The 27,492-nt window shown below is 38.4% G+C and overlaps 2 protein-coding genes across 2 annotated transcripts in view; both read right to left on the reverse strand.

The window, feature by feature from the left end:
- Window positions 1-1,553: 1,553 nt before the first annotated feature.
- Spn (Spinophilin) overlaps window positions 1,554-27,492 on the reverse strand; it is a 56,582-nt gene continuing 30,643 nt past the window's right edge. Inside the window, 13 exon segments of the mRNA XM_068286586.1 lie at window positions 1,554-2,037; window positions 2,113-2,363; window positions 3,033-3,169; window positions 3,269-4,193; window positions 4,913-5,513; window positions 5,720-5,773; window positions 6,189-6,366; window positions 6,432-6,631; window positions 6,696-6,857; window positions 6,859-7,049; window positions 7,127-8,061; window positions 8,165-8,185; window positions 20,829-22,029. Coding sequence (XP_068142687.1) covers window positions 1,771-2,037; window positions 2,113-2,363; window positions 3,033-3,169; window positions 3,269-4,193; window positions 4,913-5,513; window positions 5,720-5,773; window positions 6,189-6,366; window positions 6,432-6,631; window positions 6,696-6,857; window positions 6,859-7,049; window positions 7,127-8,061; window positions 8,165-8,185; window positions 20,829-22,029 — 5,123 coding nt within the window. The 3' untranslated portion in view covers window positions 1,554-1,770.
- On the reverse strand, window positions 22,122-23,146 carry LOC137574251 (uncharacterized). Its single transcript, XM_068286445.1, has one exon. It carries the CDS (start codon window positions 23,100-23,102, stop codon window positions 22,194-22,196), a length of 909 nt encoding a protein of 302 aa, XP_068142546.1. The 5' UTR covers window positions 23,103-23,146; the 3' UTR covers window positions 22,122-22,193.

The raw sequence follows: 27,492 nt of genomic DNA on the forward strand, positions 1-27,492 counted from the left end.
TATAAACAATTACAAACTAAAGATTACACATGAATAGAAATAGAAATAGAAATATAAATAATACACCACAGTCATCATTCACATAATGAACAGAAAACGTTATTATTCTTCACTTTTCTTTGTTGTGTGGTTCTTCAGCATTGAAAGTTTTCTGGACATGTGGGGTTGGAGGGTGGAGGGGGAGAGTGTTGGGATCTGAACAAGTGAAGGAGGCTAGACAGAACATTCGAATTAGCCATTTGCAGAGAAAATATATTCAAATGAGAGAATCACAAAACTCTTCAAAAACAATTTATCAATTTGGATAAGCTAATTTTAGACTTTCAACTTTATTTTAGTTGTTTTTAAGCAGTTATTGTTTAATGCAGCTAATTTTGAAAATGTGTTCTTCACTCCTTCACTTTATTTCAGTCAGAGCAATGCAGAAATGATTAGTTTTGTTTTCTACTTAAGTACTTAAATGTTCTTGCGAAACACTGTTAATGTTAATAATAATATTATTTTCTTCTTGTTGTTGTTGTAGCATACAAATACAAATACAATACTTTAGCATTAAATTGGTTGTTTGTTTGTTTGTTTGTTTGTGAAGGGGGATTATACATATTTAAGATGATTATACACATACACACACAATATATATATATATATATATATATATATATATATATAGATGGGGATGTCTTGACAAATTACTAATACACATTACATACATGTATGTATCATATCATATAGGTAAGTAAGTATATCTAGGATCGAATAATATATTTATATATATATATATATTATTATATAGGCTAGTCATTAAAATTACACAGATTAACCAAAAGTTAGACCCACAAAGAATACATACATCAAAAGGACGAGAGAGAGAGAGAAAAAAAGGGCATAATGGAGTCGGAGACGGACATATAACTAAAACGAGATATTTTACTTGTTTTAACTTATGTTAGTATCTCATATTAGTTATAGTATAATTATTAAAGCAGCTGCTAAACTTATTATTTCTTCAAGTCACATCGAGTTTCCATTAAGAGTTTTGTTTGTTTTCAATTTAAAATTCATTCCGAATGAACAACAAAAAACTAAAAGAAAAGTCCCTTCATTTGTTTTGCTTGTCTCTCTTGTTATAGTTTCTTTGTTGTGTGTGTGTGTGTGTGGTTTTTTTTTTTTTTAAAATTAATCATAAAAATCAGTCAGTCCAACGCCAGTTTTTTTTTTTTTAAATTTTTTTTTTTTGGGGTATTTGTTGTTAATAATTTTCGTTAAAGTTTTTTCTTGGTTGTTGTTGTTAATTTTGTTAATTTGGGTTGGTTGTTTTTGTGTTGGTTGTTGCAAGGTTTTTGTTTATGTTGTTGTTGTTGTTGGGTTAATGCATCTGCCATTTCTTAGTTTCTGTGTTTTCTTTTCTTTCTAATAGCCAACTTCTTGTCTGTGATTTTTTGTTTGTTTGCCTTTTCTGCTTGCTGCTTTTTATGCTTAATTCTTAGGATTAGATTTTAGATTAAAATGTATAGTACGTATTTATATATATATAATTAATATATGCTTATATGTGTGTTTCGTTTGCGTGTGTGTATGTATTTCCAAAAAAAAATGAGGGTATATATTTGTTAATATATATTTATATATAAATAGGGTTTTTTTATAACCGTATGTATGTATGGTGTGTGTGTGTGTGTAGTGTATGGGTTGGGTGTGTTACTACAATATACTGCGTATTAATTTTGGTTTTTGGCTACTGCTTAAATATCTAAAATTCATCTACTAATTCTACTTCTTTTTGGCCGCCTTCTTTTCGGCCTTGCGTATGGCCTTCTCACGTTCCCGTCGCTCTCTTTCCATATCCTTGCGCTCCTTCTCAATGCTGGCCTTCAAATCCTTTAGACGTTTCTTCAGTCGATGCTTATCATCACCGCCGACGCCCAGCGTTTTGAAATCCTTCGAGTCCAATGTTAACAGAGCTCCACCCTCAACATTATGCTCCTTAAAGACAGGTATATAACGCTCCAGCTCAATGCCCATTAGCCAATGGCCGACCTTTCGATTAAACCAGAACAAGAGGTCTCACTTTACAAAGAATCTTAAGAAGAACCTGGTTAATTCAGGACTCACCTGCTCTTTCGTCCATTCATGGACCGGCCCTCCCTTGTAATTGTAACCAGCTGCGGCTGCTTTGCGATCTGAAAAGCTTGAACTCGAACCGGAAAGATCCAATGTACGACTGGGCGAATAGCCCGGGGAGGAGCAACCCGATGACATGCTGGTGGGTGATGGTGGACCAGTGGCATGGGCCGATTGTGACTGTTGTTGCTGTTGCTGTTGCTGCTGCTGCTGCTGTTGTAGATGTTGCTGCTGCCAGGGCACTGTGCCGGGCGGTGAAAGGGATTGGGGTACAACTTGTTTAACTTTTTTTTTCGTGGGTGTTTTTGTTTTTTTGTTTCGTTAGTTCACAAATGGAGACAACAGATAGAACGCGTTAAGATTAAGATAAAGCAAGCGCGTGCGCGCAATAGAGAGAGAGAGAGAAAGAGAAAGAATAGATAGAAGAACTGAGGTTAGTACAATTTCAATATATGTATTAATATTTTCTAAATTAATGATTTTTCATAAAGTTAAAACTGGGCTGCAGATGAATCAAGGCTTAATTACACATTTAAAACAGAGAGAGAGAGAGAGAGAGGTATATATGTTTATATAGAAAGAGAGACAGAGATAGATAGATATATATATTTGGTTATGTAATTATGCTCAAATAGAACTGAAACATATATATTTCATATATTGTATACACACAGACATATATATATATATTTATATATATATATTAATATTATTTGGTTAGCAATATAAGTATAAACAGATAAACGTATGTACAGAAAATCGGTATCGGTATTGTATGAAATGGCATTATGATTGATTGAGGAGGATAGTTAGGAGAGCTAGGGAATCGATCTAAATTTGGGAACTTCATCTAGAGGGTGGGGGGGAGGGAAAGAGGAAAATAATATTTCTGTAATTTGTATATTTATCACCTTTAGGCTGTGCTTCGTTTACCGCCTGGCGTATCTCATTGATCAGTGTCTTACAATTGATGGCAGCAGCACTTTGACTCTTATTGATCTCCGTATAATCATCGCTAGAATGACGAGATGACCCATCACCCAGGCGCCTGTAAGCAAACACACACGCACACACACAGCGAGAGCGAGAGAGAAAGAGAGTGAGATCAGATATACATATATGATGAATGATGAATGTCCAAACCCACCTCTCACGCTCAGTTAATGCCTGGTTCAGCTGATCGGTGAATGTTGAGCCAACTCCCGGCAACTTGCTACCATTCGATGCCACACGCCTTCGGCTGGGATACATCCAGTTCTCGGCTTGATCATTTTCCGATAACTTATCATTTGATCCCAATATGGAATCATATGAACTATTGAGATCACGATTGCTGCTATTATGCGAAGCTGCTGGACCAAAGGTGGTCATGCTGCCACGATGGAAATCATTGAGTCCGCCATTATCCGCTGGTGAGCCCAGAGCATTCTTAAACATGCTAGAGACAGTATGCTGCTGCTGTTGCTGTTGTTGATGTTGCTGTTGGTGTTGCTGTTGTTGCTGCTGCTGCTGTTTGCTGGGATCCTTGTGAACCTGGGCATAGAGCTGATTGATTTGAGCCTCACGTGCTGTGGACTGATTCGAAGAGCTGGACGAAGCCGAAGAGGTGGAATTGAGTAGAATTGGCGTAGTAGTGCCCAGATGACCATTGGATGAGATGACCACTTGGCTGGCCATGGCTGGGGGATGGCTTTGCAGCAAATTATTAACATTGGCCAATAGATGAGAATTGCCATTCGATAGACTGATGGCTGCTGCCTCATGGCTCAAACCGGAACCAGCGGCAATAGATCCCGATGTCGCTATTGCTGCTGCTGCTGCTATGGATGATGATATCTCGCCCGAGCAGACAGCTATGGCAACAGATGATCCTTGAGCCTCCTCATCATCCTCATCGTCATCGGTGTCATCGAGAGTGCAATCGGAGCTGCGACTGTTGCTTCTGCTGCGTTTCATGAGATTTCCATTCGATAGTTGCTGCTGCTGATCGCTGATGAGGCCATTTGTATTACTGTTGTTGGTCCCGTTGCCATTTGAGGGCAATTGGCGATGGGCTAGACCACCACGGGAGGCTTTGGTTTATATATGGTTTATCGATATCGAAGAATTTGGTGCAGTTACAGTTTGGTGGATGCGGTACGATTAGGCAAAATGAGGGCGCAGCGTGTAGGCGTGGCAGTCACAGCAATAATACCAATTAACCAACCAACCAACCAAACGAACGAACGAACGAACGAACGAGCGTGAATCAAAAAAAAAAAAAAACAAAAAAAAACAAAAGGAAGAAAAACAAGAAACACAAACATGAACGACAACATACAACAACAAAAAACAAAACATAAAACAAACGCACAAAATGAATCAGAGCGAAACGAAAGAGAGAAGTGAGAAAGAAAGAGAGAGAGAACGAGAAAGAGATGTAAAATGACATTTAGCATGGACAATGAACAAAGCACAAGAAACTAAAACTAAAGAGACTTATCTATGTATGTAGATTAAGACTGAGAGTAAAACAATATGCGAAAAATTTCAAAAAAAAAAAAAAAAAAAAACCATGATGGTGAAAAAAGGGAGTGAAAATGTTCTCTAGCATGAAAAAGCAACCGAAAAGTATGCTATAGCAAAAAAAAAAAAAAAAGGCTGCATAAAGAAAATCCCATTTTTTTTGGCAACAGAAAATGGGCGACATTTCGGTTGCCTTTTTCTGGTTTTCTTTTTTCTCAATTTATTTGGGATTGTGAGAATGTAGGAACTGAATATGACTATATAATATATATATTTTCAAACTCACCCAATTCGATTTTGGTTTTATTCACAGAATTATCCAAGAGCTCGTGCTGCGGCACAGCCGCATCTAGTTCATCTTTAACCGGCACCTTACGCTCCACAGTTGCCGTTTTGACGCCATCGCCATCGGGCGATAGATCCGAGATTTCCGTATCGGATAATTCCGTTTCCAATTTATGAAACAATGGCTTTGGTGGCGCCTTGCGCATCATTTGTGGTGTTAACTTTAAGGTGGCACTATCATAGGGCAGACCAACCGGAAAACCAGCTTTACGTTGCGTTTCCTGCAGCTCATGCTCCAGATTGATAACACGATCTTTCAACTTCTTCACAAGCGCATTATATTCAGTGTCCTTCTCCTGCAACAGCTGCTGATAGAACTCCTCACGATGGCACATATCCAGTTCACGCTGCTGATATTCCCGCACCAAGCGCTTGGCCTTGTTATATTTCTTGTCCAATGCCATGTACTGGGCTTGCGATTGCTGCAGCATATTCTGCAAATTGGCAGCCTCCTTCTTAATGTTGCCCAATTCACGTTCACTTTGACGCAGTCGTTCGCTAAGCAATTCATTCTCATTGCCCGTAGTTTCAAGCTTGACCAGCTAGAGTGGAATAGTGAAGAGATTTCAAATATTAGTCAAGTTGAATGGGTTTAAATTGAAATTTAATATGGTGCTCGGATTAATGATGAAACGATAATGAGAATGTTAATGATAATGATGATCATGATGGCGGGGTTTAGGTGATACAAAAAAAAAATGATGGAGGAAGATACAAAAAGAATAAAAAAATGAAAATAATAACAAACCTTTCGTTTTAGACTTAAAATAATTTCTTCTTTCACCAGGCAAGCCATTTCGCTCTGGATTGTTTTTGTTTTTCGGGTAATTTAAATGAAGAAGATAACAAAAACAACAGCAATAAATTTAAATACAAAAATAAAATTAAATATATAATTATAGAGAATGATTGTTGGTTCTTGAAATGTGTTTGATACTGTGCTCTACAATTTGTTTTGATCGATTTTGATTTGAAATAAACATTTTCCATTATCCAATTACCGCTTTATGCTGCATTTCAATATCCATGAAATGAAATCCATGATGAAATTCAGCAAAAAAGTAGAGAAAAAAAGAGAACACACACACATACATACATATATGGTTATATATGTGAATAAGTATATACATATATAATATTTAATTAGGTCGATTAACAGCCTCCATTACGTTCGTTCTTTTATGTACTGATACTGATAATTTCGAAGCCCAACTTACCTCCTGTAGTAGTCGTTTTAAGGACTCTACCTCCTGTGAATGGGTGGCCTCGACCTCCATTGGATGTTCAACCTGTACGGGACTCGATGGTCCCTCGCACACACTTGAATTAGCTGACACGGGTTGTGTGGAATCCTCCGAATAGTCGAGAGTACGTCGCAAATACTCCTCTTGTTGTCTAGGGATAGAGAGAGAGAGAGATTAATTTTGATCAATCAAAATGGATTATCCTCATTTAAGTACCTTTTTAGACGCTCTTCCTTCTCACGATCGGCCTGCAAACTCAATCGTATCAATTGGGCCACCTCCGAGTTTTCAGGATCACGTTCGCGTCCTATTTGGAATTTGACTAGACCAGATGTGTTGCGTAAAACTGAAGCAGCATATGCTTGGGTAACACCAACCAGACTTTTTCCGTCAACCTCAATAATTTGATCGTTGACCTACAAAAGGAGAAACAATGTTTAGCTTTATATCCATGGGTCTGAATGACTTTATGTCTCTTACCTGTATGCGACCGTCTCGGGCCGCAGCTCCGTTATCGGTAATTGTCTTAACAAATATGCCCAATTTCTCTAAGCCAGCATCGGCGCCAACGCCCATGCCAATTATACTTAGACCCAAACCTTCAGGACCTTTCATCAATTCAACTGGAAAGACGTGCATTTTTTTCCACACGTTTCTCCAGCTCATATTCCGCCGAAGCGGCCACAGGATCAACGTCTTCATTGCGACGATCGTAATCATTTACCGAAAAGGTCGAATACACATGTATAGGTCCCGAACTGAAGCGTACTTTGGGATTCTTGCGCACTGTTATGGGCGGATAGGAGCAGTCGTCGTCATCAAAGTCTAAGAGACCTACAACGAAAGAAAGATTTAAATTTAAAACGCTTCTACAATCTTCAATCAATCAAGTCTCAATCTCATTTATTTACCTGGCACTTCCATCCAAAAGTTACCATCTTCGAAATAGTGAACACCAGCCTCGACAAGCACTTCCTTGCTACGAACGGGTGGATATTCGGGTATATAATATTGACTATCATCGAGTTCAGTTAGGCCAGTGCTTAAGACTGTGGAGTTAGTTGCCTGTTCGGCATCTGCCAGAGAGTAGGTGGAATTATGTTTGCTCGAGATGATGCTATCATCTATGGTTGTGGTCTGATTGAGTGTGGCATCCGATTGTGTGGATTCGACTGATACGATTGATTCGTGTAACGATTCACCGCCCACGTTGTAAGTACTATTAAGATCGGAATGTTGTTGTTGCTGTTGTTGCTGTTCCTGACCACGAACCGAAGATGAAGAAGAGATTAATAGATTCTCTAGACTACGTTTGGGTGCCTCAAGGACATCTCTCAGCCACTCTGGCTCATCATCGTCATGGCGTGTGGTCGATGGTGTCGTTGTGGTTGGCTCTGTTTCGGTGCTGTCCTGTGCCCTCACATATGTGGCATTTAATGCCGATGATGAAGCAGCTCGACCAATGCCCACAATATCCAACGCCTCAACGTCATCAGAGTCCTCCTCGTCATCAATATTCTCCGCCGATAGATGATGTTGCTGCTGCTGCTTCTCTTGCACGTTCAACGCCAATTCTTCGTTAATGTCGTCCTCCTCGTTTTCCTGGGTCGTCTCCTCAATAATAGCAGGAACAGCTGCAATTTGTATATCCTGTGGCTGCTTCTGTTCCCCGTTGGCAATTGATTGCGTTTGCCCTCCTGGCAATTCCTCAATGAGATTCTTAATGCTGGTCGGTGATGTTGCTGTGGCAACAACTGCAGCTACTGCCACACCCACACTGGGGGCAGCTGCATTGAGTATTTGCTCAACTTCTTTAGCCTGTTCGTCCGATAGCAGCGACTGTTGTCTGTAAAAATGCCAACAAATTGGCGATAGAAACGAAATTGCGTTAGCGTCAACAAACTTGGCGTAAAATCAAATATACACATATATGTTTATTGAATGCAAACCTGATTTTGCTTTCCAAAATGCTACAATACCAGCGCAACAGGATAATACACAGGACGCAAGACAGGACACACACATACAATAAGCAGGCAAATTACCATAAATATATAAAATAAAATTCAATGGAAACATAAAAAAAAACAAGAGAGAGAATGAGAATTACAAAAAAAAAAGGGAAAAAGAAATGAAATATTTAAATAAAATGGCACATGCAAATCATATTTAAATGTAAGTACAATAAATACAAATAAGACAATATTTTATATGTGCTATACGCTTAAAAATTAATAAACTTACATTTAAAACGCTCATGTAAATAAAATTAAATTGCATATAATAACTATAATTAAGCTGAGTGAACTGAAGAGCAACGCGGTGAAGTCGAGAGGATGGGGGGAGAGGGCGACCAACGAAGTGTGTGTGTGTGTGCAATTAAAATGTAATGCACTTTTAATTTACACCGGCAATTTATGACGCGGGGCCAAGGTTCAAAACCATCTTTTACAGTTTATGAAAAACTTTCCAACCAAACTAATAGTCATTAGTAAAGTTATTGCATATATATTAAATAGTTCATTTTATTAACTAGTTTGAAGGTCATCAGAAAATGCAAATTGTAAAAGAGTAACTAAGTTTAAGACCTTCGATGAGAAAGGTGTGATAAAGGTAATCGAATGGAAACAAAAATCTCCAGAAATTGTAGAAACATTTCATTTAATTAGTTATTAATTACAGTCTACTTAAATTTTTGTTCCTAAGAATACAAGAAGTTTTAACTAAGTAGAAGAGATGTACAACTAAATTGTGTACGAGTTACAATTGACAATTACTTTATATGTGTGTGTGTATTTTTTTATTTTTTATTATAAACAAATAGGATTATAAGGACTATGGTTTTGTTTGGCTTTAAGTCTTAACTACTTTCTTTCACTTTACTCTCGAGTGTAGATTGTGACAACATTGTTAACTCTATTTTTATTTTTATGAAATTCACTTAAATCTGTGGTAATATGTGTGCATAGGAGTTCTTTTGCCCATTTTAATGGCATACCCTGCATACACACATACACACACATGTATAAACTGACTTCATATGGGAGTAGTAGAGTATGTAATAAAATCTCAGCTTCAAGTACATAAAAATTGCAATGCAACGCCGCAAAGTATGCAATGCCAAATTAAACATGCACGCTTACACGAGCACGTCGCAGAGCGAGATAGCTAGATGAGACAAAGAGCGAGAGTATGGAGTATAAGAGAGAAAGAGAGAGAGGACAAGAGCGAATGCAAGTAAAGTTATGTCGCATACGCGGTGTTGCACACGCAATGACACCTGAACTGTATTACGAGAGAGTAAGAGGGAGAGAGAGTGAGAGAGAGATGCCTCAGCCTGGGTGCATTTAACGTTTAAGTGTTTGTCACTCTCACTTATGCGTGACGTCACGTGTAAGCAAGGCAAGGTAGGGAGGATGCAGGCAGGAGACAACTGAAAGAAAAGGTGGAAATCTCTTTCTGTCTGTGTGTGTGTTTGTTAATTACAGACGACAACGACAACAACGGCAACGTTGCTAATCATTAACACACACACATACATAGACACACACATTTGCACAATGAAAAGTCAGTTTCGTTGTTGTAGTAAGTGGTTGATTATGTTGTTGATAATGAAGGGAGAATGAGCAGGAGGAGTGGTAGAAGCACCTATCTCCAACTAGACAGTCATACAACTAAGCTGAACTAAAGTACCATCCTCCAGCGCTGTTGCCCACCTAATTCTCCTCTCTCACTCAGGTGTGTGCATATGCGTGTGTGCGTGAGTGTGTGTGTGTGTGTGTGTTGTCATGCATTTAAATGAGGTTTTTTAGACCCAACTGCATTTATGTAATTGCAATTCCAACTATAATTAGCCTGTCATTGTTGTTCACTTTTTTTGTTTTTGCCTCATTCGTTCGTTGTACCAAAAATATAACAAGTCCCATAATCAAAAAGCTGTCAACAGTTATTTTTCATCAATCCATATGATACCAGAATATTGGAAATGCATTTAATTTTTGTACGTATTCAATTTTGATATGAATAATAATAATAAATACGATGGTAAAAGTTGGCCATCTCATGGTTTCTTTTGAACAGCAGTTTAAAGCGAATTTAATTTGATTTTATATTTAAGTTGCAAATTTTCCACTGAATATATGATATACGTTTTTGTTCAGTGCATAGAAAAAAAAAATCGAATAAATAGTCCACCCCTCGGGCTGCCAATGTGAAAAAAGCAAATCCGCTTAGCCGCCAATAAAATGCAATTAAACAATTAGCCATGCGAGATTTTGCAAGCAGCCAATTCAAACTTCATGATTTGCCTGCCTCCTTCTGTTTGCCCCTGCCCTCTATCTGTTTCTTGTTGCTCTCCTCTAAGCCAATAACAACTAAAATAACCGATTTAGTTAACTGAGAGCCACAGGAGTTCAGTGGGACAGTTGGGTTGAAAGGTTGAGCTAAGCGGTTTAGACTGAATATTTAGATGGCGTTGCATGGTAAGATGGATGGCGGGGGGTTGGGTGGATAAGCCACCTTTCAATTTGCCACAACATTTTTTTTCTTCTCCCGTTGTTGCCCCGCAGCTGGGGCTAAAAAAAAGAAGAAAAAATTTGCATAACGCTATAGTTTTATAATTAAAATAAAAATAACCACACGTTCCGCTCCACTTTTAGTTGCTATGGAATGTGAAAAAGGAACCAACCGAACCAACAGTACTACCCAGAAATCCATCCAGATCGGTGACGGAAATCAAATTAGACTGTTGAATGAGACAGCTTAGATATAGAAATTCATTATCGGTAGATACCGATGGCCAGCTTGATGGCCAAGAAATTATCAATGTATAGCCTTGTAAATCTGTAAACAACTGTCCTATTATTATCTATCAAACTGACCATAGCTGATTTGAAATTTATGATTTGGAATTTTTGCACTTTAAAAGGAACACTCCCTGTGGATTTTATGCAATGACAACTGTCAGAGTCCCCTCCATCACCTCATTCACACACTTCTACGCCCATGCCGTCACGCTGGGTCTAAAGCCACAACGCATATACAGAAACTCATACACAAACACACATACATGTATATACATATGTATGTATTTACATATAGAGGGTATTGCATGCATAAAACGAAACGAAATATTACGCATACGCAGCATATGACGTGCGAGGCAAACAACGACGACAACGACAATGACAAAGTTTCGCAGCGGAAAAAATAATTATGAAAAATAAGCGCAAAGCCGCAGCAGCAACAAAGAACAACAACAACAGCAACAACAACGATAACGACAATGGGCATCAACTTTAACGATATTTAAATAAACGCATAAGATGGAAAACGTTGGCGGTTAAAAAAGGGAACAACAACAACAACAAGAGGAAAAAAAGTTAAGGAAATGTGAAAGACAAATGCAATTATGCCAAAAGAGAAGAGAAATTGAAGGGTGAAACGTTGGTATTTGTTAGCAAATAGAAGCAAATACACACACAAGCCCACACACACGCAAACTAAGCTTCAACACTTTTTGTATAGCCTACTTATTAGGGCTGAACATATGGTAGGGCGGCATTTTGATGTAGTTAGAACAAGGTCACTCAGCTGCTTCTTGTTGTTTCCCATTTTATTTGTTGGGTTATACATTTTAAATTAATTTAAACAACAAACGCAAAAGAAGACAAAAACCACAATGTAAAGCAAAAGCCTTAACCCACAAAAACACGCACAAACGAAAGAGATAGACATGAACAGAGAGTTAGAGAGAGAGAGAGCGAGGTAGAGCAGCGGAATGAGCAAAAGCAATGGGAATAAAGTCACTCACTTTAGCTCACTTACTCTAGCTTTAAGCTCATTCGCTCTCAATTTTTGAGTTTGAGTGCTTTCTGATATGGCCATGGCCCACAATGACGTCATGTGTCTGGTTTGTAGCTTTAGCCTTGCCCTGTCTTCTGTCCATTGTTGTGTTCACTGCGTGTGTGTGTTTGTGTGTGATAAATTTAACACAATTTATGTTTAGTCAGTTGTGAGTTTTACAATTTACAAGCAGCATTTCTGTTTATTAATAGCTACTCGCAATGAATTTGAATTGAATAGACAAAAGAGAGAGAGTGAGAGTGCCATCTAATCGCCGCAAAAGTTCACCCAAAGTCAAGGTAAATGACGACGGCATTAAATTAAGAGGGATGGAGAGGACAAACGAACTTCTCGCCCGCTTAAATATATTTTTGTAATATGCTGAAAAGCGCTTAAAAGATTGTCAACTAACACAACAATGAAAAATTGGCAAATTGAAAATACAATTTTATCATGGCAAACACGTACAAGCTATACGAAAAACAAAATGAAACGAAAGGCGTTGAGAATAAATCGAAATGAATTCGACAAAAATGTGGCGAAGCGTTTCTACTCTTTTCTTGTCAAATGTTCATTCACTGTTTGACGAAATGCATATACCCCTCATCATTGGCAAGGGTATACAGCGCACTGTTGTATGTCAACAACAATAGCAACACGAACAACAACAACAAGAACAACAACAACAAGAACAACAACGATAACATTTATATTGACTGGCTGTGCAGAAAAGTATGCAACAAGAAAATCACAAAAGGGTGAAGTGGCAGAGAGAGACCACCAAAAGCAACACACAGACAATAAGAGCATAATGGATATGAACCATGGACGTAGCTTAAGAATTGCATCATATAGCAGGAGTAGTACTTCATAGTGCTCAGAATGGTTCACAGATTTAAATGCTTGAACTAAATTGATTTCCATTATATTTTGCCAGTCAAATTCCTTTGTGGGCACATTATAATCACTTAGTGTTTAGTGTTTTTTGTGGCTCTCCCCTTGAGAGAGTCAGAGTTTCATGGCTGCTGCGACCATGCTTGGCAGTTGACAATGTTGAAAATGACAACTTGGCAACAATTATATTTCTGTTTATACATACATACGCATGTACGTGTTGGCAGTGTTTGTGTGCGTGTGTGTGAGTGAGTGCGTCCCGCATATAACAAAAAGCAAAATAGCAACAACAATGTCAACAGAAATACATAAAGAGCAGTCAGAGACAGCAATAGCAGCATAAAGCACGCAAAGTGATGAACATGCCAATTGAAAACTCATTGATAGAGATGACAGAAACAGCAAATGCCACATACTCTCAAAAGCCACAAGGAGCAGGCGAAAGCGAGACAGAGAAAGATTACGAAGAATAACAGGAGAGATGGTAGGATGGAGAGATGAAATTGTGGTAATTAAATGCTTGAAAAGTTGCAATCCATGAAAACGAGCAATGAGCAATGAAAAACAAAGCTCTTCTTGGGTCTTTTTTCTCTGTTTTTGAAGGAAAAGTTACCTGACGACGACTTTTTATTTCTTTTGCTTTTTGCCCAGAAAAGTATGCTAAAAATATTTTATCCCCCAAAACCAAATGCAAAACAGTTTTAAAAATAATTCGCTCAGGTGCGGGGGGAGAGGCGATGGGCTTAAAATAAAATTGAAAAAAAGGGGGAGAAACAAAAAGCACAGAGGCAAAAAAACGAAAAACGAAACTGCACATAACTTGCAACTAAAATGCACAAAAACTTTCAAAGTGCTTTGGCACATAAAACCAAAGTGGAGAACTGAAACACTTTCACATAGCCAAGAGAACGAGAGGGGTAAGCAGCGAGGGATAGAGAGAGAGAGAGAGAGCGAACAGAGTGGGGGAATTGCAACAGAAGCCTTTCATTTTGGCAGGCAGTCAGGCAATCAACGTGTGAAGCATCACAGCTGGAGCCCAAATCGAAATATAAATTCTCTATCTCTCTAGCTCTTCTCTGTGCTCTCACTGCTTCTCTAACTGTCTCTCGATTTCTCCCTCTCTGTAATTATCTTGAATCCTTCAATTAGGATTTATATCCCCATGTGTCACTTAATCCCTTTCTCCTACTCCTCGCCTCATCCCATCAAATAAATTCAAGTATTTTCACTTGAAAACTAAAATTTACGCGCAAAACTTTGAGCAAACAAAACAGAAGCACACAACACACAACAAGAGTGGTGCCAAAGGTGTAAATATTACGATAAACTTCCAATGCACAGCGAGTGAAGTGTGCGAGCAGGTGAAAAAGTGGGACGAGAAGCAGCCACAGAACCCAGAACTCCTTTATTGCATTAGTAAGATGGACAAGGCTATAAATGGCATAAAGGAAAATATGTATGCATAGGTATATCAAACACTTTTCTCTTTAAGTGAACTGGAAAATTATACATGAGCACATCAAAGCCGAACAATCTGATGACCATCCGTTGATTTTCTGTCTGTTTAGAAAATAACTAGTATAACACATAAGTAGTTGAGCCCAATTTTGGTAAATACATTCATTGCATTATATAAAACGTTTTTTTTTAATGGATTTCTCCAAAATCAAACATCAAAGAAACGACAAGTTCTGGCCTACATCGAAAAGAGAATATTACCTAGTCGTAATATATCTGAAGAGCTATTGAAATAAATACCAAACAAATGGGCCATCGCCATTTGTACGCTCCATTTCCAAGTTGTTGCTGGTGGTTTTTTTTTTCCTTTTTTTTAAAAAAACTTTTGCTATGCACTTGCCGCACACACACATGCACACACCACCAACATTTTTCACTCCACCTCTCTCCCCTATATTCCGCCGTTTTCCTGCATTATTTTTGTTGCAATTTAGCTAAGGCCAGAGCGTGCGATAAGCCAAGCACACAAATAAGATTACAACGCCCCGGCAAAGAAGTTACGAAAAAAAAAAATCCCCCTCTCAACAATAAAAAAGTGCCTGAGAAAATGAAACAAAAAATATTCCCTCAGTCTCTTGTTTTTTTCTATAGTAAAACCTCTTTTAGAAACAGTCAAAAGCAAAACTTGAGAGAGAGAGAAAGAGAGAGAGCGCGGACGAAAAAAATGCAGAAAAATAGGAAGATAAAGTTGAAAACCGCCAGAAAATTATTAAAATAAAGCTGCAAATGGCAGCAAAAGGCGCGCTTCATGCCTAAAGGGGATAAGTAGAAACTAGTTCCTTTTGCATTTGTCTACAATTGACCAGCAAATTGCCAGGCAAATGTGAAAAGGCAAGGCACAAAATATCTGTAGACTTTGCAGTGCAATTTGTTGATACCCTTTATTTTTCCCCTCTCTCCTTATACCTTTAGGATCATAATAGGATTATGTTAATTTGTTTTTCATGTTGTTGGCGGCAAGTTTCTGATTTTCTCAGATTTAAGCATAACCTTTGAACCCTATGTTTACAGGGTATTCTAAAGGAGAGGCAAAGGAGGCACGACAAAACAGTCACGTGTCAAGGACAAATTCAAGCTCAGCTGTTGGGCAGGCTGCCAAAAAAAATGAGAGAAGAAAGCAAAAACGCCAAAAAAAAAAAAAAAAAATATATATAGAAGAAGAGTTTGTCTCCCTTTCACACTTTCTCTCACTGTCTCTCTCCTGTTGCCTCAAAGATAAATGAGAGTTGGTTGGACTTGCAGCTGCGTCTCCTCGTTTTGCTCGCCCTGCCCTCCCTTCATACTGCTTAGCAAACACACAGAATTTTGTGGCCAGGCGATTTTCTAGGGCGACAAGGACATCATCAACACATGGCCACTACTTTTGCTCCTACTTCAGCTGCTGCTCCTCCTATTGCAATTTATGTAAATTGCAGGCTAGAGAGACAGCCGAGGAACCGAAGAAGACCCGCTTAGTTACTGTTGCCCCCCCTCGCGCCACGCTCCTTACTCCTTAACTCGAATACCAGCACCACACACTAACCACTAGTTTGGTTGCTAGTTGTTTGGCATTAAGCAAGTCACCACTGCGTATGTGTGATATTTGGTTCTTTCTTTTTTTGCCTCTTTCCTTAGCTGAAAGCTTCAAATGAATTTAAATTCTCTAGGCAAAGAACTGAAAAAGACCCAAGGAGAGAGATAGAGTGAAAGGGGGAACTGAGAAATAACTAGTTGGCTTTGGGCTAAATAAGTGAAGTGAAGTTTTACAATTATGTAGTTTCGAGAAAAAAAAAAAAAAAACCGAACACAAAATTGAATAACTTGCACTTTTGCCCATGTGCCAGTGGCTATATTGGTCGAGATGATGCAAAATTTATTAATTTTCACCCATATGGCAAAGTTTAGAGAGGAACAATACAGTTAAATAGATATCCTATTCCTGCCACTCAACTATAAAATATTTTGCATTTCAATTTTAAATTGCTTATGAAAAGTCTCATAATACAGAGAGAAAGAGAGAGAGTAAAGTCTGATTTGCGTTTTGTGTTTCAAAATCGTTCCCTCTATATGCAATGCCGAGAGTCAATATAACCAATCGATCGATAGGAGAGATAGTTTTCTTTATGATTATTAAAATATTGCATAGTAAAAATGTAAAACGACAACAAGAGACAGAGGGAGAGGGAGAGAGAGAAGAATGTACTTTCTATCCAATACTTAGTCAAATAATTTCATTAATTGTGACAAAAAGTTTTCAATATCCAAACAACTTTACGTTAACATTTGTTTATAATCAAATTAAATTGATTGAGGCTCATTTCTCCTTGCTTCTCCAATTCCTTTTTAGCATTTTAAACAACATAAACAGAAGGACAAAGCATAACAGCAATGAAAAGCAAAGAAAAACGTAAATCGCTTAGTTAACTTAACCAAATGCACCAACCATTGTCAGATAAGTAGTTTTCCTTTCATAATACAACAAGTTGTCCCGCCTTGCTCCTTTCTCGTTCAGTTTAAATAAAAACTTTAAAAGGCAATGCAATGGATATGTGTGCAAGGCTGAAAATTGAAATGACGGAATGAAGTAATGAATCCTGTCTCCTGGACGTTGAATGGCATAGAATGTTTAAATTGGAATAGAGTAAAATCAATTCGTGGCAATTACAAAATTAATTACGAGAAGTTTAAAACCAAAATGACAGGCCATCTCGTGGAACTCGACAGATACTACTAACTAACCCATCAATGTGATTAATCTAATCATTATTAGAGTACACACAGGGGAAGAGAGAGAGAACGAGTGGCGGATATAGAGCGTCAAAGGGAATCTGTCGAAGAGAGAAAGAGAGCGAGAGACAGAGAGAGAGATGGAGAGATGCTATTACACAAAGCCACAAAACTCTTCAAACAGGCAACATTCAATCTGATCCAGCAACTCGTCGTCCTTGTCCTTCTCCTCTGGCCCTTGTTGCAGGCACCGCATAACCAATCCCATTAACATTGATGTAAGCTCATTTAATTGCCACAGAAACGATACTGCTGGCCACTAACGAGGTGACGACAACGACGAGCAGTAGCAGCACTAGGAGAAACTCGAGAAGCGGGAAGGATTGGGCGCACATGTTTGGGGCAAGGCAGTTGGTCTAATTAAAAGCCAACAAGCCAATGATAATGACTGCCAACAACACACAGGATATGAAACCAAAATCAACCTGAAGAGAACAACATAATAAAAAGTCAGACATTCTCATTCTCGTTCTCATCATCATCATCGTCATTATCATTATCATTATTAGCGTCAACACAGGAATTGGCAAAAGGAAAGAGGAAAATGGCAAAAAGAAAATGAGAACTGAAATGTCATCAGTATAACGCAACATTTCAATGAAAAATATATAATAAGATTTTTTTGTTACCTTTTACCGCAAAAATGCTTTCGCACACACACACACACAACCAAACACAATGAAACACGCACACACGTGCGTCAAAAAAAAGAAAACCTTATATGGCACTTAAATATTTCACTTAAACTTTTTCTTTTAATTAAAACTTATTTCCGCTTTGACACCGAAGAAGCAGAAGCAGTGAAAAAAGTTCAACAACAAAAACAAAAATGTTAATTAAAAACAACGTTCGCCAATTTTTCGTTTAACGTTTAAAAAATGATTTTCTGTCCGCCTTTTTTTCTTTATTTTCCTTTTTTTCCTTTTTTTTTTTTTTTTTTTTTTTGATTGTTTATGATTATTTAGTTTAGGTTTTTTGTTATTTATTTATTTTTTCTTTTGGTTTTTTTTTTTTTTTCGCCGTGCGACACGTTGAACGAACGGCGAGCATGTGATTCCAGAGTTGCGTTGCATGCAGCAAAACATTGGGGCAGGACGAAAACTGACTGCACAAACACAAAAACCACTCAACAGAGCAACAGAGAAGGATTCGGATAATTCTCACTCATTCGGTTAGCTTGCTGACTCTCTCACTCATTTCTTCGTTCGTTTGTTGAGTACTTTTTGAGTGCAAATTGTTCATTTGAGTCTTTTCTTTCTATGAAGTGACTGACAGAGGGGGGGAAAGAAGTGAGGCCATAATAAATTTCGGTCGAAAAATGGTTGCCTAATTGACGTATGCAACAACATATATATTGGAAGCCAAGAGAGAGTTCGTTCAGAGGCAAACGAAAAGAAACTATGATGGCAAAGCTGAAATTGGTTATTTGCGTGCCAAAAGCGTTGAAAACGTAAGTGAAGGGGCTCGCCGCAGACCCAAAAAAAATGATTCCCTGTAATAGTGATGATAAATTGGCGCCCAACAGAACAAAAAAAAAAAACACAATATCGAAGGGCCAGTCTATTTTTGGAATAGGCAAAGTTTCTATACTCTCACACTCAAATAACTACGAATGTATCCGAAGTCAATAAAAACTTTTGATTTTTTGATTTTGATATCGGAACCATACCGTCAATTTTTTGCTACAGAGAGAGAAAAGACAATGAGACAGAGTGCTGTAGTATAGATGGCCATCAAACGAATGGCCTTTATCCCAAAGTGTTTGGCCAACTGATACTCAAATCGTATATACCCTTCGAGTTTGCCTGTAAAAACAATCGAAATAAAGCAGAGTCCAAATTGCGCGACCCCATAAAACTATCAAAAAGTCAACAAAGCATGGAAAATTGCAGTTTAATACTTTTTAAAGGGCTGCCACAACACACACGACCCACATACACTCGAAAGGAAAATAGCACCGGGCGCTTGAGTACACTAGAAACAAGCAGAGGTGTAAATGTCCATATATGAACTTGTCTATGTAAATGTTTTCAATCTGGTAGATGAATTTTGACGACTTCTTCTGAGCTATGTAAGACTGAGAACAGCGATTGTTGGCTTAATTTATTATTATTTCTAAACTCAAGGTACACGAATGTAGAACAGTTCCTTAAAACCGTCTAACAATTTAATGAATCGCTTAACCGTTTCTATTAAAATTGACACTTAATTTAACATGTGTGTAACGAGTTTAGTTTCAAGTTTAGTTTCGAGTTTAGTTTCTCCTTTTATATTCTGGCAAAAAACAATCATTCTTTTTAGCTTTTTACACATCCAATAAATCAATGGCAAGTCAATGCAGGCGTATGGCAAATGTGAAGAATGACTGTCTAAAAATCTACTTAGTTTGGGGCCAACCGACAAAGCAACTGACCAACTAACCGACCAACCAACCAACTAACCAACCACGCCAAGCCCCTGCAAAAAGTTCAATTGTCCGTTCAGATAGATGGACATGTAAAGATAGTAACAGCAAACGCACCTGCAAAAGGATGTACAATACGGCAATGAAGGACTATGGGGTGTGGGAGGGATGGGGACACAGAATGCATTTTCTGGCTTTACCCTCAGACTTGCAGAGTCGGACAACATCGTTAAACAAATTGAACCGTGCCCCAGTAAGGTACGAGTGAGTGTAATGTAACAAGCTAAATCTGGCACCTACTACTATGTTAGTTCAATCTGTAAAAGTTCAAAGCAGTTCAAAGTTTTTGGCAACTTAAAGTGCTTGGGCTTAAAGGCGAAATAAACCAACTACTACAATGTGTCTGTGTGTGCTTGTGGGTGTGTGAGTGTGTGTGTGAAACCCCCAAGTCAGGATTTTTTTCATCTCTGTTTTTCTTTGTTCTGCGCTTTCAACTTTTTTCCGGATGCAGTGCGTCATCAGCAAGTTGACAGGCGACAGATTAGCTTACAATTACAACAAAGTTGATGATAGCCACTACGAAGGTGGCCCTCAAGATGATGACGATGTTATGGATGTGGATGATGATGATGATGATGAATAGCAACTGTCGACTTTGTGTGAGTGTGTGAATGTATGCAAGGTAGAAGGGACTAAAAAGGTAAATATTTGTTTTACCATGTGAGTGAAATGAATGAGAAAACTGATGCAAGGAAAGGGAACGGATGGTACGATAAAATGCTAAGATCAAGGCAGCAGCAGCAACAACAATTTCAGCCAATTTGACCCACATAGAGGTCATTAGGCTTACGTGCTTAGTGCATAGGGAAGTTAAAATTATTAAACAAATCAACTCTAAGAATTTAAGTCAACTAAAAAGTTATAGTACTCATATAGTAAAAACATCCTCTTTAACATGTCGTATCGTATAGAAAGGGGAACCACATTGTCTAAAAGGGGGTTTAGCTGAAATTTCGCAACGTTTCTCAAAGTGGAGACATAAAAGACAGCTTAGACTAACTAATATTAATTGGAAATCTTAATGTATATACTTTAAACTTTTAGTCAACACAAATGAACTACAGACAAACTATGCATGCTTTAGTTCAGCGTAATAAAACTTGAATTCAATTACATGCAAAACTTACCTTGAGCTCAACAATCGCTCTGCTTCGGCAGCTGTCATATCATCGGGTAGACTCTCGGGCTCAGATGGAGCGGAAGTGGGTGCAGGAGCAGATGCAGGGACTGTGGTAGTCATCACTGTATGATTGACATGCACTTTGATCACCTCATCGACAACATCATCAATTAGTTCAACGTTCAAGATATCATTACTGCATTTCAGGCGATGGAGTATATCGTCATCATCTTCACCAGCACTGGTATCGACATATTCCAAATCTTGTAGGCAATCCATGCCACCAACACCACCCTGGGCAGGTGGACGACGTTCGGGCAAAACAGGTGCCACATCTTCATCAGCGTTATCCTCGTTGTCCAATGTCTCTATATACTCAACGGCCAAATGCTCATCTTCCTCGTCTTCCTGCGCGAATTCATTCGCCTCACGCTGCTCCTCCTCCTCGTCCTCCTCATGGGCATCAATAGAGGCAATTGGAGCAATTCCCTTTATCAGAGCTGAACGAGCTGGCGACATGGGCGGTGTCGATTTGGCACTGCCCCCACCATTATTCTGTTCACTTTGATTGCTATTCCTTCTTCGAATGGGTGAGACAACGCCCACTGGTGGTGAATTATATGAGCTTCGGTGTAAGGGTGAATTCTCCACACTGCCAGACGACGGAGATTGAATATTGTGACCACCTATGCCTACGCCACCGCCAACGCTACGAGCTGGAGCTGTTGGGGGCAGAACATCTTGTACTTCTGGTTTAATGATGGCATACACCGTACTTGATTCCTGGGCAAATCCATTTGCACCATGAAATTTGCGTTGCATATCGGTCACCTTGGCCGTATCATAGAGTTCAGCCTCCGAGCCATAGACTTCATGTGATTCACTGCCATCGGGATTGAGACGATAGCCCACATCGACATAGTTAAGGCTGTGGGGTTGCTCTTCGCCGCCTTCGCCTCCACCACCAACTCCTCCCGATTGAAGTTTGGCTTTTAGCTCGGGCATGGATTCCGATGGATTGAAACAATCATCTTGACTAGCTGTCGATATAATGCTGGGCGGACGCTGACCGAGACCAGCGGCTGGCATATTGACGGTGATGCTGCTGCGTTTATTTGCCACTCGTTGTGGTGAGTTGATGTTGGAATGTTGTTGTTGCTGCTGCTGATTGTTATTATTACTGGTGGTATCATCCACAGATTTGCGACCTTTAAATATGCAATTAAAATATATTAATTAGTTTAATTATCAAAAATATAGCAAATTGAATTGAAAACAATGTAAAGAAAACACAACTTAATATAATTTAGAAATTATTATTTAATCGACCTCTGAAAACCAAACGATAATTGAAATTTTCTTCAATTTTCGTTTATCGTTCAGACAATATCTGAATTAAATCGTTTTGCATATTAAGCAACAAGTGCAAACGCTGTTTCAATGAATCACCACCCATATTCAATTCAAAATCGGGATCATCATGCTTGTGACGAATATAGAATTCCTTATATCGTTGCAGCTCATACTCGAGATATTCATCTCTGTCATGTGTCTCTTCACCGCATAACTCGGCCTTGATGCGTTTCAACAGATAGGTCATATCTTTTTTGACATCTTTAGGACGATCCATGCTACCCATGAAAGCATCTGCCAAACGTTTTCTAGAACTACGTTGCGATTGCGCTAATTTAGGTGGTGAGGATTTCGAACGTTGCACCGAAGCATTGGGAGTTGAGGCGTTTGAGTATCTGCGGCATGAATTTAGCTTCGATAGACCATCTAAACATTGAAGCTCCTGATCACTTGGATCATCGAGCTGACGATCTTTTGAAGCGCCACCTAAATAGCGCGACATATTACAGTCATGACCAGATGTCGTTGGCATTTCTCTATTGACCATTCCAGCCTCCGGACAACATGATGCCGCCGATTTCGACGGCGGTTGATTCATCGTATGATCGGTGAAATCCACCCAAATCAATTCCTCTTCTGGTGGCAATTCCAAAAATATGCCATATAGTCGCTTTTGATTGAGGCAAACGCTTAGATAACTCATATACGCATTTCGCATGCGTCGGTCGTACAATGTGTTGCACTCCATTGTGGAAAGTTTATTGAGCCACAGCCACGACTGTTTATATTCAGGCGAGTCCGTGGCAAAAACATCCTCTAGTTGAGGTGATAGTTCAAGCATAAGCCCGAAATCACTCGACAATATGGCCATGGCGTTATCATAATCAGATTGACTGAGGCCCTTTCGTGTGTTTTTATCCGTTTTCATGCTGCCACGGGATGCGGAACGCGTGGAACGATTCTTATCGAAGTCTTCACCTCGAGATTTGCGGTCGTATGGTTTATTACCTCCTTTCATGTTTTTAATTGCCTCACGCCGTTCTCCTCAATGTGCAGGAAGGTATTTGATTTTTGTTTTAATTTAAAGTTCCAAAAAAATATATATATAAAAAATGATTACTAGTTCGAAGCAGCAGATTTGATTATTTGTGTTATTTTGCTGTTCTTTTATATTTTATTTATACAGTTTTGACATTTTTAATGAATTGTTTAATTAATTAGCCAACAAGAGTCGATCCATTTAACACATATGTCTGTATGTATATATTATAAGATGTATATATATATTTGAATTTATATCGTTATTCGCCATAGTAAATGATTCTAAATGGTTTGCAAAATATCTTTCTATTTTTATACAGATATAATGGGATTATACTTAGCTAAATTTTTATTTTGGCAAAGGGAAAACTGTTAGAGACAAGAGAAGAGGAGTATGAGAAGTGTAAGAAATGTTCTTTATTGTGGTGGGTGGAAGGAGGATGATAGGGGGTTTTGGTAAAGAGCTGTCAACAGCATGGCCTAAATTTAGACATAGATCGCTGACTAGGTAACTTGCCCACGCAGCCAAACCAAACCAAGCCAAGTCGTCAGAGGAACACATTGAGGGGAAACACAGACAAATCATTGTCCTATGACAACTGACACGAAAGTGGGCAGTAGTTATGCGTTTGAAAACACAACAACCTAAGGCAATATATGTGTTCATACAACCATATTTACGTATAAGTTGATATAAAATATAAGAAAGCTAACTTTGGACGTGCAGATCTAAGAAATCTTAAAAAATATCTTATTCTTGAGTAAATTTTGAGATTATAAATAATTTCTCCAAGCTCCCAAATCTAATTAGGAAAATGTTAGGGTTATCACTCGCCGCCGATAATAGAAGTAACCATTTTCGATGACAAATCCCAACGTACTTAATAAAATGCCCACAAGCCACATATAGAAGGCACCTTGTAATATCTCTAGACTAAGAACCACTTGCTTTTGATGCAAGTTTTCAGTTTCATCGCCAGCAAAATCATCTTCGGCAGAAGGTTCCTCTATGCTATCATCCGATCCGCGATAGGAATACTGATCATCATCCTGCAAGGATCGACGACGACGGGCTATAACATCCATGCGACGCCAATATTCGAATAGTCCATGCTCATAGAAAGTGAACATAAACCATTGGAACTTGTACAAGAATGCGGAACCTTTGGGTAAAATATAAGTGCATGGCATAGTTCTAAGATATTCCTTGACGATATGATATCTAGGACGATCAGCCTCGTGATTATACGTGATAACCACAAAATCCTTGGCGATTTCATCACGCATAATGAAAGCGGGTCGACGTTCTTTATCTATGACATTTAGTTCATAGTAATACGATGTCCAATACAATGAATGCTCTTGTCTCCAAGCACTTATGATACTATATTGATGTTTGCTTAGGACAGTTTCAACGGCCCTAAACATATTGGTAATGGCATGCACTTTGACATGAAGTTTAGGCAAATCCTCGATGACATCCACTTGTTCCTCATATGTGGGCTGGACAAAGCTGCTTTCCAGTTTGGCGAAATAGAAACTTGTGAGGACATAGCTAAATAATATCCAACTGATGAGAAATGCGCGTAATGAACTTATCTGAGTGAATCTGGCCACTGGTTCACCCAAATGAGTTTTGGCAAACATCTCAAAGATCTCGAACCAACGAAACAGATGAATATCCTGTGGTCTAATTCGTTGTAATAGTCGCTGGAATACGTGAAATAGTGTAAATACGAGTAGAAAATTTCCAAAGAGTAAACTCCATACGGAATTACGAAATGCGCGAATGAATATCAAATATTCCGGACGTACATCTGCAGCTGGCACCACGAGATAGATAATTCTACGGGTATATGGATACAATTTCTCGACATGCGGCCAAATGCAATCTAAGACATATCGCCGATTCGGACCGAAGTGTGTATATCCAGATCTTAGGTCTCTTACCACTCCGGTAATCGTACCATTTGGCAAACATTGGCCATAAGTATCATTATCTGTGGGTATTATATATAATGCAGTGGCATTCATTTGCATCGCAATGAGGCGAGCTGCCGATCCGTCAACGGCCTCAAAGCCATTCACGGTAACATTCGGTCCCAAGGGTCGTGAACGCAATGGATCACTAAACATGGAGTAACGCAATTGATGGCCGTAAAGATTTTTTAGTTTATCATCGAATAGAATGCTCGATTCATTCAAAAGTCGCACTTGCAGCATTCCCGTTGCGCTAAACGGTTGATAATCATACAACTTGGGACCGTGCGTCAAGGCCAAAGCATTAATGACATGTTTACTCCAACATCCAGTGAATAGATAGTGCATATCTGTCAGATTAGCCATAGGCCAAATAAATATATATTGATGTGAATGCTTTTCCTGTTGCTCGCGATTCAGCATATCCAATATACGACGCACAAGTGGTACACCACCATAGATTAGGAATATGTTCATAGTTTTTGTTTCACGCAACGGTTCCAACTCATAAAGCTCTATGGAACGGACTATTGTTGTGGCATTACTCATAATACACTTGTGAAGATCCTGAAGATCCTGTTCCTGTTGCTCAGATGGACAGCTTATGCAGCGATATATATAAATGATTGGTACATTTTCTCTTAGCGCAGTCTCGCAGCCAAACTGCATTAAGGACAACGGCACTAAGCCAATTGTCATCGGGAATATATACAAAGCTAGCAACAGCCACCACCACATATTATGGCAATCCAAGACCAACTAACTTGTTCTTCAAAAAGGACTCTCCCAATTGTTTTGCATACCGTTTTTATGATATGTGCTTAGCGGCAATTAGACGTGTGCGTGCCTTATTCATTAGGCCAAACTGTGAATACTTAATGTCCACAAATGGTGAACATTCGAATTGCCTTCTTAAATTTATTTTCGCATAATCAACTTTTGTTCAGATGATACCGAAATAAACTGGTTCTTCAACTGATAACAAAGACATCAATCGACAACCAAATATAGTCGAAAATTCTGTGACATTTCAAATTTTTAAATTTTCTTTCACTTTAATTACATGTTGTGTTTTGCCCTTTAAGAATTTTCCCGAAAATCAAAGGGAATTAATAGTAAAAGCGTAATTTTCACACTAATTTGTTTACAGTTTCTTCAATTCATTTGTTATATTTATTTATATAGATCTTCGATCACTAACTACTGACCTCGACAGGCTTTACAAAGTTTTCGCAGACTGAGACACATGGTTTTCTTTTACTCTTCTTTTTCGTTATATGTTTCTTCTTTTTTTTTTTTTTTTTTTTTTTTGTTTGTTTGCACTTTTATATATATTTCTTGGGATTCATTTTACATATTGTTAATGTTGATTCACTTCTAAAGGAACGAACGAAGAAAAAACAAAAAATTATATTATTTTGACATAGACCATGCCTCCAGATTGCCTTAAGTTACTCCTTCCATTTCATTCCCTATCTCATTCAGTTGACCGACGTTGCGTATACATAATGCATCCGTTTCGCTTTTCACTCTCCATTCTTTTCGTCTCGATCTCTCTCTCTCTCTCTCTCATTCTCTGGCTGGTCGAAGGCCAATGCGTCGTATAAGTAATTTCAGTTTTCTTTTTTCGGCTTACCAAGTAAATAAACTTAATGCATGAACATTTTCATGTGAAAAACTGCGAAGGTCAAACAGAGTGAAAGAGTGTGTGTGAGAGTGGGGGAGTAAGAGAGAGCCAATTAAAATCGATGAAAAATCGACAACACAGAAGAAGATGAAAAAAAGTTCAATTTAAATTCAACTTTTCTTGTTTTGTGTTGTTGCTTTTTTGTTTGTATGTATTGTATAATGAGCTGCGAAAATTAATGAAAAACGCGACTAAAAATAAATTCAACGAGAACAAACAAAAGACAATTAATGAGTGGAAACAAATTGGAAATCTATAGAAAATTGAAATCATTAAACGAATTTCCATAAGAAACACAGAAAGGAAAGGCCGCGAGAGGGAGAGGAGGGAGAAAAGAGTTGATGCTTTCCAGTTTGGTTTAACTAAAAATGCAAAACTACTTGCTAAAAGAAAACCCACAACAAAGCCAGAGCAAATTAGAGATGAGTCAAGACGCACACACACACACACACACACACCTACATACAAAACGGAAGTCGCCTGTCAAAAAAAAAAAAAAACAAGAACAGAATGAAGATAAATCAAGAAAGCAGAGGAGACCTGCACTTCTACATGTATATATAAATAAGTCATGACAGTGCATAATAATGCAAAGAACATAACGACAAAA

The sequence above is a fragment of the Drosophila tropicalis genome, unplaced genomic scaffold, assembly GCF_018151085.1.
Source record: "Drosophila tropicalis isolate 14030-0801.00 unplaced genomic scaffold, ASM1815108v1 contig_443, whole genome shotgun sequence".
Lineage (NCBI taxonomy): Eukaryota > Metazoa > Arthropoda > Insecta > Diptera > Drosophilidae > Drosophila > Drosophila tropicalis.